Raw genomic sequence first — 18,160 nt, forward strand, 5'->3', positions numbered from 1 at the left:
GCTGACTAAAATAACGTTACCCACATCCACCCCGTTCACCCCATCCCCTCCTTCCTACTGGATAAACGAACTGATAAATAAATGATGTCCATGTTAACAAACCAAATATCAATTATCAATAACAGAAGGATAGCATATAAGGATCCCTGCATTTGTTGGTAAAATAGTTGGAGGAAGAATATTTTATCCACAGGTGCCAAATCACTGCATTCCTGTTAACGTTACATTCTGTACGTTTGTGTCATCTAAGAATTTGACATCCATTCAAAATTCACTTGACATCTCATTTTGTATAAAGCTTAATTTCTCCTGTTATTGTTAGGCTCGTCAAACGTCAATCTTAATATCATTTGAAATCGCCTTAATAATTTATCAAGTTTTACTTTGTAATAAGAAGCGTAGTTATTCCAAAGTTTTTTTAAGGTCAAGTTGTTTTCGGTAAGTTTGTTGTTTATATATATTTTTATTTTTGCAATTCTAATATATTAAATATTAAGGTTTTTTGTCTATAGCTAAAAGCTGCTGAACTAGTGTAGTAGTGGAGCTTAACATTGGTCCCGGGATAGTTTTAGGCTATTCTATTTTTAGATTTAAATCTAAGGAAATAGGATGGTTTAAGGATTTTTTTCGTTTCCTACCTCTTCTGATACGGAGCTCATAAATATTAGGGAATTGGCTGCTAGATAAATTAAAGATATAACAACGTCCTAAGAGGTTAAGCTCCTAATTGTCATTCTTTTTAGAACTTAAATTATTAAAATGAATAAAAATAGACGGAAATTTTAAAATATCAATTGAAATGCAAAAAGATTGTTATCTCATAGTTTTACTAGCTTTTTTCTTAAGGCTTCCTCTCCCAAACTCCGCATGATAGCCTAAAAAAAATATGGGAAATCTTTCCTGAAAATTATCTAACAAACGGTCCAGCCGTCTACGAGATCTTTGCAGACATAAATACAGCCTATTTCTTCGTTTAGATTTATTTGTATGGAAATTTTGTATTTTTCCCAGCAACTTTTAATTTATTCAGTCTTAAAACATAAATTGATTGATCGACGTTTCTTACAACCATGCATGCATTGTATTTATATTGGTATAATAAGTTTTGGTTTTCGTCTTTAGATTCGTTGTATCAGGGATATTAAGTAATGATAAACAAAATGAACCATTAAAATTCAATAAAAACACCCAAAGTTTTTAAGTCAACGAATAAGAGAACTTGATTTTTATTTAAATATTTTACTACGCTATACATGATTTTTCATTATGTCCGAGAACCGGTTCTAATCCAGCATATCTTAATCGTTTTTGAAGCCATACTGTAAAAATCTTTAATTGTCCTATCTCTGTATCCCAGCTATCTTCCCAGCAAGGAATCAGGAAGCAAAGAAAGCAAAAAATCAATAATTGCAAATTGATTTCAATTTTAAATTGATTAAGATGCGCAGAGCAGAGGGTACGCGCACAGGGAACAAGGATGGGCGAAAATAATCGATGCTTTCCCTCAAAGGGCCTATCGAGCATTGATCTCACCACCTTCAATTATTTTTTGAAAAAATTAAAATAAGTTATGTTTTTTTTCCTATGCCTATAAACAGACAAGTTTAATAATATTTACAAATTTTTACATTTTTTATACGCTCTATTTAAATATCATGTCCCTAGTGTTCAAAAAGGAGAGCCAAAATAGCCGAAAACTGTCTCAAAACTTTAAACTATCTTTCCAAAGAGGAGAATTTAATCAGTTCAGAGGTTAGAGAGATTTTTATATTCAAACAAAACAAAAAAACTTACTCTTTTTAATTTTTATAAATTCTTTGTTAGCCATGTTATACCTTGTCCGTGAGATCTGGAAAGAAATTATTGTATGAGCAAAGGTCACCTCTCAACAGTATGCATGTTTGTTTCATTCTTGGGATAAGGAAAAATAACTTCTCATAAAAATGTGATTCTACCCAGTGGTGTGCAGAAGGGGGAAGTATTAAACACCGTGTTGGAAATAATACGTTTGATTTATTGTATTAAACCACTAAACAATATCCTACACTCTCTCCATTTTATTTTAAAGAAGGTATAAAAAATCGGGATATTTTTGGATTGGTCCTCCCCTCCCCCCCCCCCCCCTTCTCTTAAGAAATCTGTTCACGCCGCTGTATCTACCTGAATAAAATAGAAAATTAAAATACATTTCTTTAATCAATATGAACAAAGTTGAAATAGAATATTCATGAAATTTTCCTATAAATAATAAATACTGCAGAAAAAAAAGTATAAACCTCTGAACTAAATTTACTTACAGAGAGAATCATAGATTTAGTTTAACTAAACTTTTAATAAATATAGTTTAACTGAAATGTTTTTAATGGTAGTTACCCTAAAAGCTTAATTAATCAGTCAGACATACTGCCTGTTTCGGTATGTTTTTCTTGTATTCCCTGGCAAGTTCGAACCCATTAATCCCTGTTTCCTTACACCAAATTTCCTAGAGAATGAGTGTGTTACGCGGCATTCCTAACTATCTCCGCGCGGCGCGTGGCTTGTAAACAGACAAAAGAAACGCGCACTTATCCTTTGATTAGTCCCACGTGAAGAGCTACGTGATTGAAAATAATGTATTGCTTGAATATACATGCGCTCTGATGTGTGGAATATCTCAAATAAGCCTTCTGCTTAGTTTGACATCATAATGTGGTAAGAATTTATCTTTAATTCTTAATAATAAGTGTAGTATGGTATATTTTTACGAAGAAATTTAAAACATTAATTTTTCAACAAATAGACCATTTAACTGCTAACTTTTGACATACGAATATTTTCCTTAATTTTATTGATCATTTGAATCCAAAATTATCAATTTCTGATGCTATTTAATATGTTTCGTGCCAATTTAAAGTTTTTTAGAAATTTTATATTTTTAATTAAATTGAAATCACGCAACCTCGATCTACAAAAATAATAAACCATTAATATTGTGTAATTAATTTTTATATTTTTGTTTTAGATTCACCGTTTTCATGGTAATAAATACACATTCGTAAACATTCACATGTTGGTCATTCGGAGGGCTTGAGATTAAGATTTCGAGAACGGCAAGGCATGCGTTCCGAAACAATGAAAACGAGACAGAACAGATGCAGCTAAGAACATTCTGTGAAGTTTTGTGAATGTGTTGGTTGTGATACCTTACCACACATTATTATTATAGTCATAATCAGTACAGTTAACTTTAGTGACAATTATGGGTCCTAAAAAGAATAAAGGTGAACAATTGAGTAAGCGGCTGCGTCCAGCCGTTGATGCCCTAACCAGTGAGCTAAATAGAGTGATGAAGTTGGTCAGTGATACTTCAGAACTTAATGTTAGACATCTCACTAAGGAATCAATCCTTGTCCATGACAAGTTCGAGACATTTGACAGCATCATGGTCGGTTTTAGCAAGCTTGGTTTGAGAATCCAAGAGCTTGATGAGTTTAGAGACATTTATTCTGATATAGTTACTGTACAAAAAGACTATAGTTCTTTGAAAGATGCTCTTGATGCTATAGAAGAGCTTAGTGACATTCAAAGTGTTGTTGATGTTGTTGGTGATAATTTGCCTAACCATCAGGCTGAACTTTATGATCGATGTTTGAAGATTGTGAAAGTTATTAAAGGGCCATACTTTCCCTTGCCTGATGCAATTATAAACACTTTGTCTGCTTTGATGAAACGTCTGGCTGAGGTTAAGTTTGAACCTGTGAAGCCACCCACGACGACGGCGGGTGCCTCGACAGCATCGCCATTTGTGTCACCGTTTGGCACACCACAGTTCGTCGCCGGTTCTATATTCACGCCAGGATATATGAATCGTGTCGACGAACGTCTTCTTCCCAGCTTCGACGGCCTGGAAGCATCCTACGTAAGTTTTAAAGACACTTTTAAAAAGCTTACTGTAGGACAAGACCCGTCGTATTTACAGTTATTGTTAAGCAGTGAAAAGGTCTGTAAAAATAAAGAGCTGAGACTCCAGTTAATTCAGATTCAATCGCATGAATCTCAGTGGGCCTACCTTGACGCACGTTTTAAGTCCAAAACACGTCAGATGCTCTGCCTTTTCAACCAATGGGAGAAGAAGTCTAAACCGTCGGACTCCAACCAGATTGTGACTGTGTTAGCAGAGTTTGGCGGAGCAGTTAGCCAGCTGGAGCAGCTGACTAAAGATGATGAAGATGATGAGGTCACCACCAGCCAGTGGTTGACCGTGATACTTCTTGAGATGTTATCCAAGAAGTTGCCACGTGATTTTCAAGATAAGCTCAATTTATCATTGGGCTCGATGGATGTCCCAAACGTCCCAAAGCTGTTAAAGATTATTGAAGAACAGCGTGGCGCCATTTTAATGAGGTGTTCGACTGATATGGACACCCCCTCTAAGAAGAAAGGTAACCCTGCGACAGCCGCTACCGCCGTAGGTAAACCTGGTAAATCTAAGATGAAGCAGTCATGTTTTGTTAATGGCTGTGATGACATGCACTTACTTTACAAGTGCCCAAAATTTCATGACCTGTCAGTGTCAGACAGGAAGAGTATTGTGGAGAGTGCTGGATGCTGTTGGATTTGTTTGCAAAAAGGGCATAAATCTGTGGATTGCCTGAAGGCAGATGTAATAGGCGGCTGCAAAGTGGACAATTGTGGTCAGGCCCATAACAACCTTTTGCATGAGAGTGTTGATATGGCTGCCGCCGTCTATGAAGTACATACTTCCCCTGAGGCGAACCTAATGTTAATGTTACAACAATTAGACGTCGTTGACATTAATCGCCAGAAGGTCCCAGTGAACGCTATGTGGGACACTGGTTTAACTACCACAATGGTAACCCAGTCACTTGTTAATAAACTTCAGTTACCTTTTACTGGACGTTCAGCAAGAATTTCTCTAGCTGACGGTGAAGTTAAACGTCTCCCGACGGTCAAGCTATGTTTAATTGATCGACACAAGAATTATCACATATTAGAACCTGTGGTAGTGCCTCTCATTGGTCCAAAAGAGGCTATCTGCTCCATAAATCCTGTGGAGGCAGCTGTTTTGTTTGATATGAAACCTGAAGATTTTACTTTGGTTGATGGGCAGGTTGATTTGCTCGTAGGGCACCTGCACCCATCGATGTTTCCCTACTCTGAACGTTCAGTAGGAGAAACCATGCTTTACTCCAGCCTGTTTGGATCTGGATATTTTGCTGTTAGTGCTAATGGTTTAGCAAAGAGTAGGTATGTTGTCTGCTCAGATGTTCAGCCACAGCCGACTGTTGGTGCTGCTTGTGATGCTATTATTGAACCTGTTGGTTCTGCTTTTAACGCGGCTGATGAACCTTTTGGTTCTGCTAGTGCCGCAGCCGTTGACAACATGGCTACGGCGGGTGTTGCCGTGGCTAATATTGATAATGATGTTAGTTGTGCTGCAGTTATTCCTGATGATATTGGTAACGATACTGTAGTCGTTGATAACTTTGTTACGGCGGGTGTTGAGCCGCTGAATGATTCGGTTCCAGCCGGACAAGAGCCGACGGGAGTTTCGGTTCCGGCTGGACAAGAGCCGATCAGAGTTTTGGTTCCAGCTGGACAAGAGCCGACGGGAGTTTCGGTTCCAGCTGGGCAAGAGCCGATAAGAAATTCGGTCTCGGCCGGACAAGAGCCGACGGGAGTTTCGGTTCCGGCCGGACAAAAGCTAGTAGATGATTCTAAGTTTTATGACAGCCACACTTTTATTACGTGCCCTGGTGGTGTTATGAATCAAGAATCGACTTGGTTGCTGCCAAGCTGGCCGCCCGACGCAGGGTAAGAGGCCTGCAAATGGCGGTTGGAAATATGGCGGGTGTTGCCGCCAGAAAGTCATTGAAATTTTTCAAACCACACATATCTAATCCACAACATAAACTATTTATGTGACAATGATCTTTAAAGAAAAAATATTGCAAGTTTTATGTTGAGCTTGTGAAAGGAACCTCAATCGGTTCTGTAAAGAATAAGTATTCATTATTCAACTAATTTTATTGTTCATACCTAAGCACAAAAATTCTACAAAACTGTTTAGACTTTTAAAGCAGATTTTAAAAAGATTTTGTTTCTTTAAGTATGATTTTGAAAAGCAAAAGTTCGTGTATATTAAATACCAAATGATTTTGCAGATTTTAAATTGAGAAAAATAGATTTTTTTACAAATTATTTTTCTAGTTTTTTTTATGGTTCACGTTTACTTAAAAAAAAAAAATGTTATTTCTCAGATTCTCATATGAAATAATGCATTAAAGTAAAGAACACAACATGTAATATTATTATGATAATGTTTAAAATATTCCTCATTATTATTTTAAAAGATTATCGCAAAAATCAAGATATTTGTTTAAATTTGTAAGCAAATTAAAGATTTTCTTTCATTCCGGAGGCAGAGATTCTTAACAATTCATGTACAAAAGTTTTCGTTCACTCCGGAAGCTGGGTTTCCTATTAATCCACGCGTTAAGATTTCTTTTCTTCATTCCGAGAGCAGAGATTCGTAGTAATATACGTACCTAGCGGTTTCGGACAATTTTAAACCTTGAGAAAATACTTTAGCAATTATTTTCCTAAGTATATATATTTTTCGTTCATGTTTAAGCATTTATAATAACGAACGCGATGTATGGTATTATTAAAATATTGATTATTATTTTATCTAAATGCCACAGAATTAATTTAAGATAAACTATGCATATTTTAAATTAACTCTACCTTCATTTTTATCGTATATATTAAAATACTGCTTCAATGTATTTATTTTTTGTAAAAAGAAATTAACCATTTCTTAAGATTTATAAGTAACGCAAATTTTGATACAATTTCGTTTAAACTTTCAGATCGATGCAAGATTTTTTTCATTTGAAATGCAAACTTAAGTTTTTTATACGTTTACGCAAGTTCTTTCAATGATTTAAGTCTTTCCGGGACCAGGGATTTTTTTCGCGGAAAATTTCATAGGTACCTGCACAGATATAAACATTTTTATCCTTGTTGGATTGAAATTTGATATGATAAGAAATTAACAAAATGAGAGTTTTACATCATTTAAATATTTCTTTATGATTTATTATAATCACATAAATAATTTAATATAACATGCATATTAAAATTATTACTATTTACCTTTGAACTGATGTACCTAAAGAGAAATTGCAGATTCAGCATTTTAAAGTTCTCTTCTTATATTGAACTTTTGTTTTATTTTGGTAATTTAATTTGCATATTTCAATTGCAATTTTATTTTACGCAATTTTGATTCACGAAGATTTAAAATTATGAAATTTTAATTTTCCGATGTTTGATGATTTTTACGGTCATATTTATTTAGATTTAAGTATCTATTTTATTAAAACATGTTAGATTTAAGGATCTTACCTATCTTATCTTAAAAATGTTTAGATGTAAGCCCGAGTATTTTTCCGCTGGAAACAATGCTAATTATTGAGAAGTTTTTTATGAAATTCTACTTTTCTTTTCTAGCAAAAAGATTTAGTAGAAAAAATGTCATTATTTAATCTTTCTTTCTTTTGATGAAAAAGTTTGAGCTGATTATTTAATTATCGATGCGATTTTTAGTATAAAAATCATTTACCTATTTTATTATGTAGGTGCCTAATTGAAGTTTAGGTACTATTGATTATTAATTCATGTATTCGCAATTACATGGTCTGTAATTCTAATTTTATTGAGATTATGAGGCCATGATATAATGAGATGTGTGAGTGGTAAATGTGCAATTCATGTATATTGAATGCTTTTCCCATTCCTTATTCCTATCCTCATGTGGTAGTGGACTCGGTTTGAGTTATTGTGGTATTCGCGAGTTACCATAATTAATTTTAGGCCTTATGGCCATAACATTTTAAACTCTTGTGGTTTATGTGTTGTGAGATTGTGATTTAGTGGACACTGTCTGCACGCATATTGCAAAGATGAGGTATTGTGTTCGATTCCCAGTGAATAGACGGGTGTGTTTCGGTATGTTTTTCTTGTATTCCCTGGCAAGTTCGAACCCATTAATCCCTGTTTCCTTACACCAAATTTCCTAGAGAATGAGTGTGTTACGCGGCATTCCTAACTATCTCCGCGCGGCGCGTGGCTTGTAAACAGACAAAAGAAACGCGCACTTATCCTTTGATTAGTCCCACGTGAAGAGCTACGTGATTGAAAATAATGTATTGCTTGAATATACATGCGCTCTGATGTGTGGAATATCTCAAATAAGCCTTCTGCTTAGTTTGACATCATAATGTGGTAAGAATTTATCTTTAATTCTTAATAATAAGTGTAGTATGGTATATTTTTACGAAGAAATTTAAAACATTAATTTTTCAACAAATAGACCATTTAACTGCTAACTTTTGACATACGAATATTTTCCTTAATTTTATTGATCATTTGAATCCAAAATTATCAATTTCTGATGCTATTTAATATGTTTCGTGCCAATTTAAAGTTTTTTAGAAATTTTATATTTTTAATTAAATTGAAATCACGCAACCTCGATCTACAAAAATAATAAACCATTAATATTGTGTAATTAATTTTTATATTTTTGTTTTAGATTCACCGTTTTCATGGTAATAAATACACATTCGTAAACATTCACATGTTGGTCATTCGGAGGGCTTGAGATTAAGATTTCGAGAACGGCAAGGCATGCGTTCCGAAACACTGCCAGTAACAAAGTAAACAATTTAATACTAAACATAGTCTCAAATTTTGTAAAGTTTATTGTTGACAACTCTCTTAATTCTTTTTTTTGTGGTTGGCCTGTAAAACTTTATCAGTATTGAATTTCCAGCAAGGAAACTTTTTTAGTTTTCTATTTTCTTTTTAATTTGTTTGTAAATTAAGATTGAAATAACTTGATCAATTCGTTAGACACTCTAAAAAATTAAAAATTGGAATTTTTATTGTTTGTCACCCTGTGAACTGTATGCTAGGTAGACTAAAATATCCATTAATCATAATGCTCTGTTGTGAAATCTGTGTTCACAGTCATAACCAAAGCCAAGATGGTTGCAGAAAAACATTTTTAATTATTACAAACTCATCACAAATGCTCGCCCGGAAATGATGATACTATTTTGGAGCGCAGCTTCTCTCTAATCAAACATGTGTATGCAATATGTTTGTTAATACAAAGAAGAACAATATCTGTCTGTCCGTAATGATAAAGGAAAATATCTCGCAAACTACTGAACCGATTGGGCTCTAGTTTTCTGAGATTAACCAAGGTTTTTTCTTATGGGGGTTTCCTAAAAAATTTTTATAGAAGAATTATTTAATATTGGAGGTCACCTTTACCCCCTTTTTGGGCGAAGCTACTAGTATACTCTGCAGTTGTAAAGTTAACCTTTTTCTTTTAAAATGAATATCAAAAAGGTCCTAATTTTTGTAAAAAATCTGTACAGTCTATTTTGAATATCGAAAATCTAAATAAATTTTGCCTTAATCGGAAATCTTTCCTTTACTCAGGGAAACAGGAGTAAGTCAATAAAAAAAATTTTGAATCCTTATTTTTGTAACATTACATTAAGAAACCCACATCAACAATGTACTACTATTTCTATACAGTCTACAGCAGTATAGAGAGTTATATAGAAGATTATGCAGTTGATCTATTCCATCAATTTTTGGGGGGTTCATATTAAGATAAGGTTTACATTTTCAAGCCAAGATTTTTTTTCAATATTATTTTGCAATGATATGTTTAAAAAGTTCAAATTAAATTTAATCTTTTTAAAGTTTTCTTTACGCCTGAATTTAACTGATAAAGATGGTAAGTTAATGATGTGAACATCCTGAACAAAATTATCACAAAAAATCCACAAAAATTGAAAATAAATCTTCCGGCTGATTTAACCTAAGATTCATTATTATACACATTATACATACTGCATACTATAGTAGTTTTGACAAGAGAGTGCAATATTCTTAAAAGCTTAGCCAAAATGAATGCTAGATTTGAGAAACTAGTCAATAAATCAACCTTACTGTAATAATGCCTTTGAATATGATTTATTTCCGCTGAGTAAAAAATATTACTGAAACATATTTAAACCATTTCGCATGGTTTTATAGAATTTAAATGGATCCTTTTCCACAATTCTTATTAATTTCGTATCCGTGAAAAACTGCCTAATAATCTATTCTACAAGCAATTGTAGATCATGATTCTTTATCAAAATTAATTTTGTAATCATTTCAGGTGAACTGTGAGCCAGAGGATGAGGACCTTTCTCCAGCTGTGTCAGCTACCTGTAGCCAGGGTTTTATGCGGGTATGTATCATTACAGACAGACAGACAGACTAGACCTTTCTCCAGCTGTGTCAGCTACCTGTAGTCAGGGTTTTATGCGGGTATGTATCATTACAGACAGACAGACAGACTAGACCTTTCTCTAGCTGTGTCAGCTACATGTAGTCAGGGTTTTATGCGGGTATGTATCATTACAGACAGACAGACAGACTAGACCTTTCTCCAGCTGTGTCAGCTACCTGTAGTCAGGGTTTTATGCGGGTATGTATCATTACAGACAGACAGACAGACTAGACCTTTCTCTATCTGTGTCAGCTACATGTAGTCAGGGTTTTATGCGGGTATGTATCATTACAGACAGACAGACAGACTAGACCTTTCTCCAGCTGTGTCAGCTACCTGTAGTCAGGGTTTTATGCGGGTATGTATCATTACAGACAGACAGACAGACTAGACTTTTCTCTAGCTGTGTCAGCTACATGTAGTCAGGGTTTTATGCGGGTATGTATCATTACAGACAGACAGACAGACTAGACCTTTCTCTAGCAGTGTCGGCTACCTGTAGTCAGGGTTTTATGCGGGTATGTATCATTACAGACAGACAGACAGACTAAACCTTTCTCTAGCTGTGTCAGCTACATATAGCCAGGTTTTATGCGGGTATGTATCATTACAGACAGAAAGACAGACTAAACCTTTCTCTAGCAGTGTCAGCTACCTGTAGTCAGGGTTTTATGCGGGTATGTATCATTACAGACAGACAGACAGACTAGACCTTTCTCTAGCAGTGTCGGCTACCTGTAGTCAGGGTTTTATGCGGGTATGTATCATTACAGACAGACAGACTAAACCTTTCTCTAGCTGTGTCAGCTACATATAGCCAGGTTTTATGCGGGTATGTATCATTACAGACAGAAAGACAGACTAAACCTTTCTCTAGCAGTGTCAGCTACCTGTAGCCAGGTTTTATGCGGGTATGTATCATTACAGACATACAAACAGACTAGACCTTTCTCTAGCTGTGTCAGCTACATGTAGCCAGGGTTTAATGCGGGTATGTATCAAAAAACAGACAGACATACAGACTAGGCCTTTCTCCAGCTGTGTCAGCTACCTGTAGTCAGGGTTTTATGCGGGTATGTATCATAACAGACAGACAGACAGACAGACTAGACCTTTCTCTAGCTGTGTCAGCTACCTGTAGCCAGGGTTTTATGCGGGTGTGTATCATTACAGACAGACAGACTAGACCTTTCTCCAGCTGTGTCAGCTACATGTAGCCAGGGTTTTATGCGGGTATGTATCATTACAGACAGACAGACAGACTAGACCTTTCTCCAGCTGTGTCAGCTACCTGTAGCCAGGGTTTTATGCGGGTATGTATCATTACAGACAGACAGACAGACTAGACCTTTCTCCAGCTGTGTCAGCTACCTGTAGCCAGGGTATTATGCGGGTATGTATCATTACAGACAGAAAGACATCTAGACCTTTCTCTAGCAGTATCAGCTACATGTAGCCAGGGTTTTATGTTGGTATGTATCAAAAAACAGACAGACAAAGAAATAGGCAGATTGATAGATGGATAGTAAGATATATAATTAGAGAGATTGATAGATAGATAAGTAGTTGGATATAGGTATAATTGAATGGATAAGGTAGTCCTCTAATTGTTAAGAATGAAAAATTATTTTTGACTTGCAAAAAGTTAGAGGCATTATAGTATTTTTTGTATGTAAAGATTATTATGACGTTACACAATTATTGTTTTAATTCAGTTATTTTGATTTTACACAACAAAATCTGCAATTTCATAACTTTATTAACTAAAATGACAAAGAATTGTTTTGAAGCACTGGTAGGCCCTACCAAGTTTTCTTTTTTTTATTAACAGGAAATACGTGCAATTTATTTTGAATAATAAACTAAATTAGGCATATCTCATACACACAAACACACAGTCTTCTTTAAGATTACCAAAATTACTTTACTTTACTTTACTTTAAGATTACTTTACATATTATAATTCTACATTTTAATCATAGAAATAAAGTTTTTTACTCGAGTAATTACTAATGCGTATTAGTTGAGGTATTTATATTTAAGTTTTTTTTATTCCAACATTTCATTTCATATTAATTGGAAGTCCCAACAATGCAAAGTAGTTTGAGATGCGCATATTTCATAATTTGAAGTTGGTTTATTACATATTTCAGCAATTAATGGATATCCATTTTATAATTATAAGAGAAATATAGACAAATAAATATCATATAAGCCTTTTCGTTATGATTTTAAAAGATCATTTTTGTTTAAAAAATAAGTAAATATTATATGTGGTGATCTAGTTTTGATTTAAATAGAGATGTTTTTGGAATATAGTGAAAAAAAACATCGTTAAAAGCAAATTTTAGTTTTAAAATCCGGTTCATGTTTCCAAACTTTGATTTGATGCATGTTATATGCAGAATGTATTGCATTATGAATAAAAAATATATAAAATTTTACTATTTGTTTTGTATGCAAGTCTTAAACAAGCTTCTTCTCCTGATGTAAAAATAGGCTGAATCATTGATTTTGATTAACTTGAAAAATCATTAGGCCCGTCAGATTTCAAGGCTTTACAGTTGGGGGCTTAGAAAAATCTTGTTAATTTATTTTAAAATATATTTAGTTTATTCCTTTCGAAAATTTTAAGGTTTGCTCCAAGCCTATAAGGCTTTTTATTATCATCTTATAGGTTTCAAGCAGCCAGCAAACCAAAGGATTCTTTATTATTTTGATTTGATTGTCCCTCTCTAAGTTGTAATGTTCAATCTAAGATTCATAATGGCTGTGCCCAAAGCTACTAAATGGTGCTTTGCCATTTAGGGGATTTTTTTGGAGGGGTAATTTTTCTCTCAACAACAACCCTAATATCCTTTAACCTTACTTGAACCAATAACGACAACTTCTCTTTATGATGAAAATGTAAATATTACCCAAATCAAAATATTTCAACATCCTAACTGTTAAAAGAATACCGAGTTAGCTAAGGATACAACAATTTATTTATTAATTTTAACAGATGGCACTTTTCTAACAGTTTTAAATAATTATATTCATAACTTGAAAATAACACTCAAACTTTAATATACTTTTTTTGTGCCTTAACTTACACCTAGTTCTTTACAACTAAATCTCCCCACTCCTTACTTTAAATTTTTAAAGAAGAAAATTATTACTGGCCTATGTGGAGTTAAGGGGCTCTGATACTAAGGGACTCTTCTAGCCTTAACCAAACCTTAACTTAACCTACAATAAGCATCAGATTTTTTTTTATATTATATTTGAAATTATTCAAACTAATACAAATTCAAAAGGCTATCAAAGTTTAGTTAAATTTTTATAAACTGATGGTAGATTAATTTCAACAGTAAACTTTTGAGATTCTGTATAAACACCTATTTTAAAAGGCAAGCAAAATAAGAGATTTGCTAAATCTCTTTCTGGGCTAAAAAGTTCACCCGGATTTCTTTTTGAATCAGCGTAACTACTCTAAAGTCCTTTACATTGCATTGGTTAAGAGGAAAGGCACTTCGCAGTTGTAATGCAATTTTTAAGGGAAAATTTGCTTGGATAGGTTTTAATCCGGGACCTTATGGCAAACATAAATACCCTTAAGTCTTAAAATATATAAACCTAAATTTGAGTACATTTTTTTTATAACATTTGAAATTATTTTATATAAACTAATACCAATTCAAATATCTATGATGATTTTTCAAACCTTAAGAATCACTTATCTTTCTGCAAATAAATATTTGCAATATCTGTGGCACAAAATCTGCATGCGAATTTGTATAAAAATAGTGGCTATTATAGATGGAAGATAACTATTCTACTAGTCATAATCTCCAGACAGATGGCTACTACAAAAATGCGCAAATATTCATGGACACCACAGAAGTTTACCCAAATTCATTGCTTTTAAATCAAATTTCACACAAATTAGAACATTCATATTTTGGCCTTTTATTAAACTTAAGAATAAGATCTTTTATTTATGTGCATCAGTGACGTGCAAAGTAATATTTCAGGTGGGTGTGAATTTGTGAAACCGTCAGGGGGGGGGGGGGGAGTTTAAAATGTGTAAGGCATGTCTCTAAAATTTCAGATTTAATTGGGGTTTTGACATCTATTTTTTTATATTATTTAAAACAAGAGCCAATTATTTGTTCATTGAAGTTTGATATGGATTTAAAGACTTATAAACATTGGAATTGGGATGGGTATCTTAGATTAAACAAGCAATAAAATGTACAAATTAAATAGAACTAGCCAAATCCATTTATTTGAAATTGTATCAACAATTAATACCCTTCACTATACAAAAGAGCTTCTGAAGTTGTAACCATGGACAATAAATTAATGTACATCCCTAATTATGATAAACTAAATAACCCCATTATAATAGTTTCGTTACAACCAATGAAAAATTTAATACAAGTACCAACGAATAAGATTTAAGCTTTGGGCACCAGTATAATTTCCATGGGGAGAGTTAATGTTCTACTCATAATAAAAAGGATTTTAACACCCATTCAAATTACTTGTCTAAAAAACTTGTTTTTAAAAAGCCACCATTTAATTTCTCTGTGCATTAAAAAGATAATCTGCAAAAGTTGAAACACAAATTGGCAACTCGAATAAAATTAATCCGGCTTTTAGATTTCTTTCTATTCTTTCTTTAAGCTTTCTATTATAAATAAACATCTACTCTTTGACTTGTTCTGTCTGTTCGTTTATCCGTTAGACTAGAGTGAAGATGTGTTTTATGGGTGAAATGGGATTTTCTCTGATGCTATTTAAGATAGATGTCTTCAATTTTAGTATTTTTTATCAATGAGCATTAACGGCTAAACTTGACAAATCGTTTGTTGGTCTTGTCTTGATATTTTATTAATAAGCTTCGCTACTTAAGAATGTCATACTTGTTTTCTTATAATTTTGTTCGGCCTATTTCATGCATATTCACTTATTCATAGATCTTTTTTTCTATAAAATAAATCTTTTAAATCGTTCTAAAATCAATCTATTTTTCCATCTATCTATCTATCGTCCATATATTAATTTATAATAAATATATCTTTCTATCCATCTATAATCCTTCTAAATAACATTTATGCAGTATTACTCATATAATTTCATTTATCTTCGAAAATCTACTCATCACAAATATCTATTCGTCTATCTATCTATCGTCTATATATCTCCATTTATCTATCTATCTATCTATTCATCTATCTATCTAAGTACCCCTGACTTTACATTGCACGATTTGTACCAAGGTCATCTACAAATATTAACCCCTTACAAATACATCAGGCCCAAGAGGATATGTTAAGATGCTGTGAGTATTGGTTTAAAAAATATGACGTAACAAAAAAAATTAGCCAATGAGAGGCCGTTATTGACCAATGGCGGCATGCGTAGTGGACTCTCATTGGCTAATTTTTTTTGTTACGTCATATTTTTTAAACCAATACTCACAGCATCTATGTTAATAAAAGACAGAGCAATTTCCCCCAAAATATTTATTGTAATTGATGATGCTTTGATTATTTTGAATATAATATTGAATAAAATTGAAAGTATTAGAACATAAGGAAAAAGGATAAGAGGATGAATACTCACCCCTTTTTCATGGTAAAATACTACTTCCCCATCCCTAAATTTAGAAGCAGACGAAAATCAAAAACCGCCCAGGGCTTTTTGTAAGTCAATCATAAATAATAATGTGAATTAAAAGAAAAGCGATATTTAGCAAACAGCATTGGGCGGTCAGAATCAGCTGAATGTTCATTATGAAAAAAATTTCCCCTTTTTTAGAAATAGAAGGATTCATCTTTCATGAACAAATTTTTTTAAATAAAAATAAAATTCTATGTAATTTTTAATTAAAACATTAAAACGAAAATATCTAATCCAATATTCTTGCCCTAAATATGGAAATAGTAAAAAGTAAAAAAAAAATTTTTTTAATAATTTTTAATCCTCCCATTTGAAAAGTAGTGGAATAGCAATAAATTTTAGCGCGGCAACAGCGCTGAGTAGGCCTCTAGGCCCACTGCCTATTTTCGTCTTCTAGTTGCTTCGATTCCTCTCTTTTATTTTTTTCTCTATGTATTAGAATAACATATAAAAACTTTTACATGATTTAATTCCATGTGCAATAACCCCATTAACTTTCTTTGTCCGACGGACCAGGATTAAAGTTATTTATCCTCCAACCCTGGAATCATATTCAAGAGTTAAGCCAAAGTTTAATTTCTTCATTTCTCTGATAGCCAAAGTGAAAAAAATTAATCTCTGAATCAAATTTCTTTTCTTGATGAAATGGATTGAAGGGTAGATAAGGTTAATGTATGAATGATATAGGGATAAATTAATGGGTAGATTGGTTGATAGATGGAGTCGATGATTCATAAAAAAAATGATACAATTTTAAATATTTAACAAGGATAATCATTTAGGATAAGAGGTAAACTACTACTCCTCCTCCAACCCCACCACTCCAAACTCGACATTTATTTTTTGTTTTACAAACTTTTTGGTGTATTTTTTCTTTAAGTAATGTACATATCTGAGGGGGTGACGCACCCCAATATCAAATAGACTAAAACCTTTTCTGACCTAAAGTTAAAGTTTCTAGAAAATTATTGAACGATTGGTCCAAGTGTTCAAAAGATCTTAGCGGACATAAACAAAACATACAACATTTGATTTTATCCATCTATCATTCTTATTTATCTGTCTATCTATCTAATCATATCTCCATCTATCTATCCATCCATCCTTCAAATATCCATCTTTAAAGTTTTCTCCTACGACTATGCCTGGTCAGAATTCTTAATTTTTAAAATGTTCTAGTTTTCCCAGGGATTTTAAGGGATAAGACAATGGAAGATAAATTGAGGTTCCAGGACAAACGCAGGAGTCCCAAACGTCGGAGTGGACAAACGCAGGAGTGTTAAAATATTAATTTTATTAAGTATTTCTATACAGATTAGAGAAGGGTTAAAATATGAATGAACAAATAAGCCCCCCGCAGGGGTTAGGCATTTTAAAAACCTATAAGATGGTCTAAAATAGGTTAGGTTAGGTTAAGTGTCCACTCCGACGTTTGGGACTCCTGAGTTTGTCGTAGGACCTAAATTGATATAACTCCACAATAATTTTAAACAAAGATTGAAATTCTCGATAGTGGAAGTAAACCTGAAACCAACCTATCAAAATTTAACCAACCAAGTATCAAAGGTTTATGAGCCAACGAATGAGAGTACGCTTTAGGTATCAGTATAAATTACAGCCCAATATCCCCTCCCTCCCTGAGTTTTCCCATGGTAAAGTTTATACTAAGTAGAATAGAGAGAAATGCATCCACAGGGACGTAAAAGAATATAGATGTTGTATATATAATCAAGTTTTAGCAGATTTTTATAAATTACCTTTCAAAAGTCGGATTTTAAAAATAATTATTATTTGGATTTTTAAATCCATTGGACATTATTTTTATGAAGAAAGATTGGGAAGAGTTCCTTTCGTAACATCGCCCCATGAGGGGCGATTCGTCGTATTTTTAAAATGTCTTTTTATAGGTTATTTTAGGTTAGGTTAGGTTATATTGGGTTAGGTGATTGCCCCACAGGGTTAGAGCCCCCCGCAGGGGCTAGAAATAGGAGAAAAGCTACTGTGAAAAATACAAAGAATCGCCCCATAAGGTACGATGTTACGAAAGGGACTATACCCGAAAGATTTAAATACACTTTTGCAAAATATGGAAAAATTATATTTGTAGACTAAATGTTACTCGAGAAA

The 18,160-nt window shown here is 33.3% G+C and overlaps 1 protein-coding gene across 1 annotated transcript in view; it reads left to right on the top strand.

The window, feature by feature from the left end:
• Positions 1 to 18,160, top strand: part of LOC145321372 (uncharacterized) — an 83,705-nt gene that overhangs the window by 8,616 nt on the left and 56,929 nt on the right. Inside the window, exon 2 of the mRNA XM_080162875.1 lies at positions 10,250 to 10,321. Within this exon, the coding sequence (XP_080019001.1) occupies positions 10,250 to 10,321 (72 nt within the window). The remainder of the gene's footprint in view (positions 1 to 10,249; positions 10,322 to 18,160) is intronic.

Source organism: Acartia tonsa, chromosome 1 (assembly GCF_053477335.1).
Source record: "Acartia tonsa isolate MP-2025a chromosome 1, ASM5347733v1, whole genome shotgun sequence".
Lineage (NCBI taxonomy): Eukaryota > Metazoa > Arthropoda > Copepoda > Calanoida > Acartiidae > Acartia > Acartia tonsa.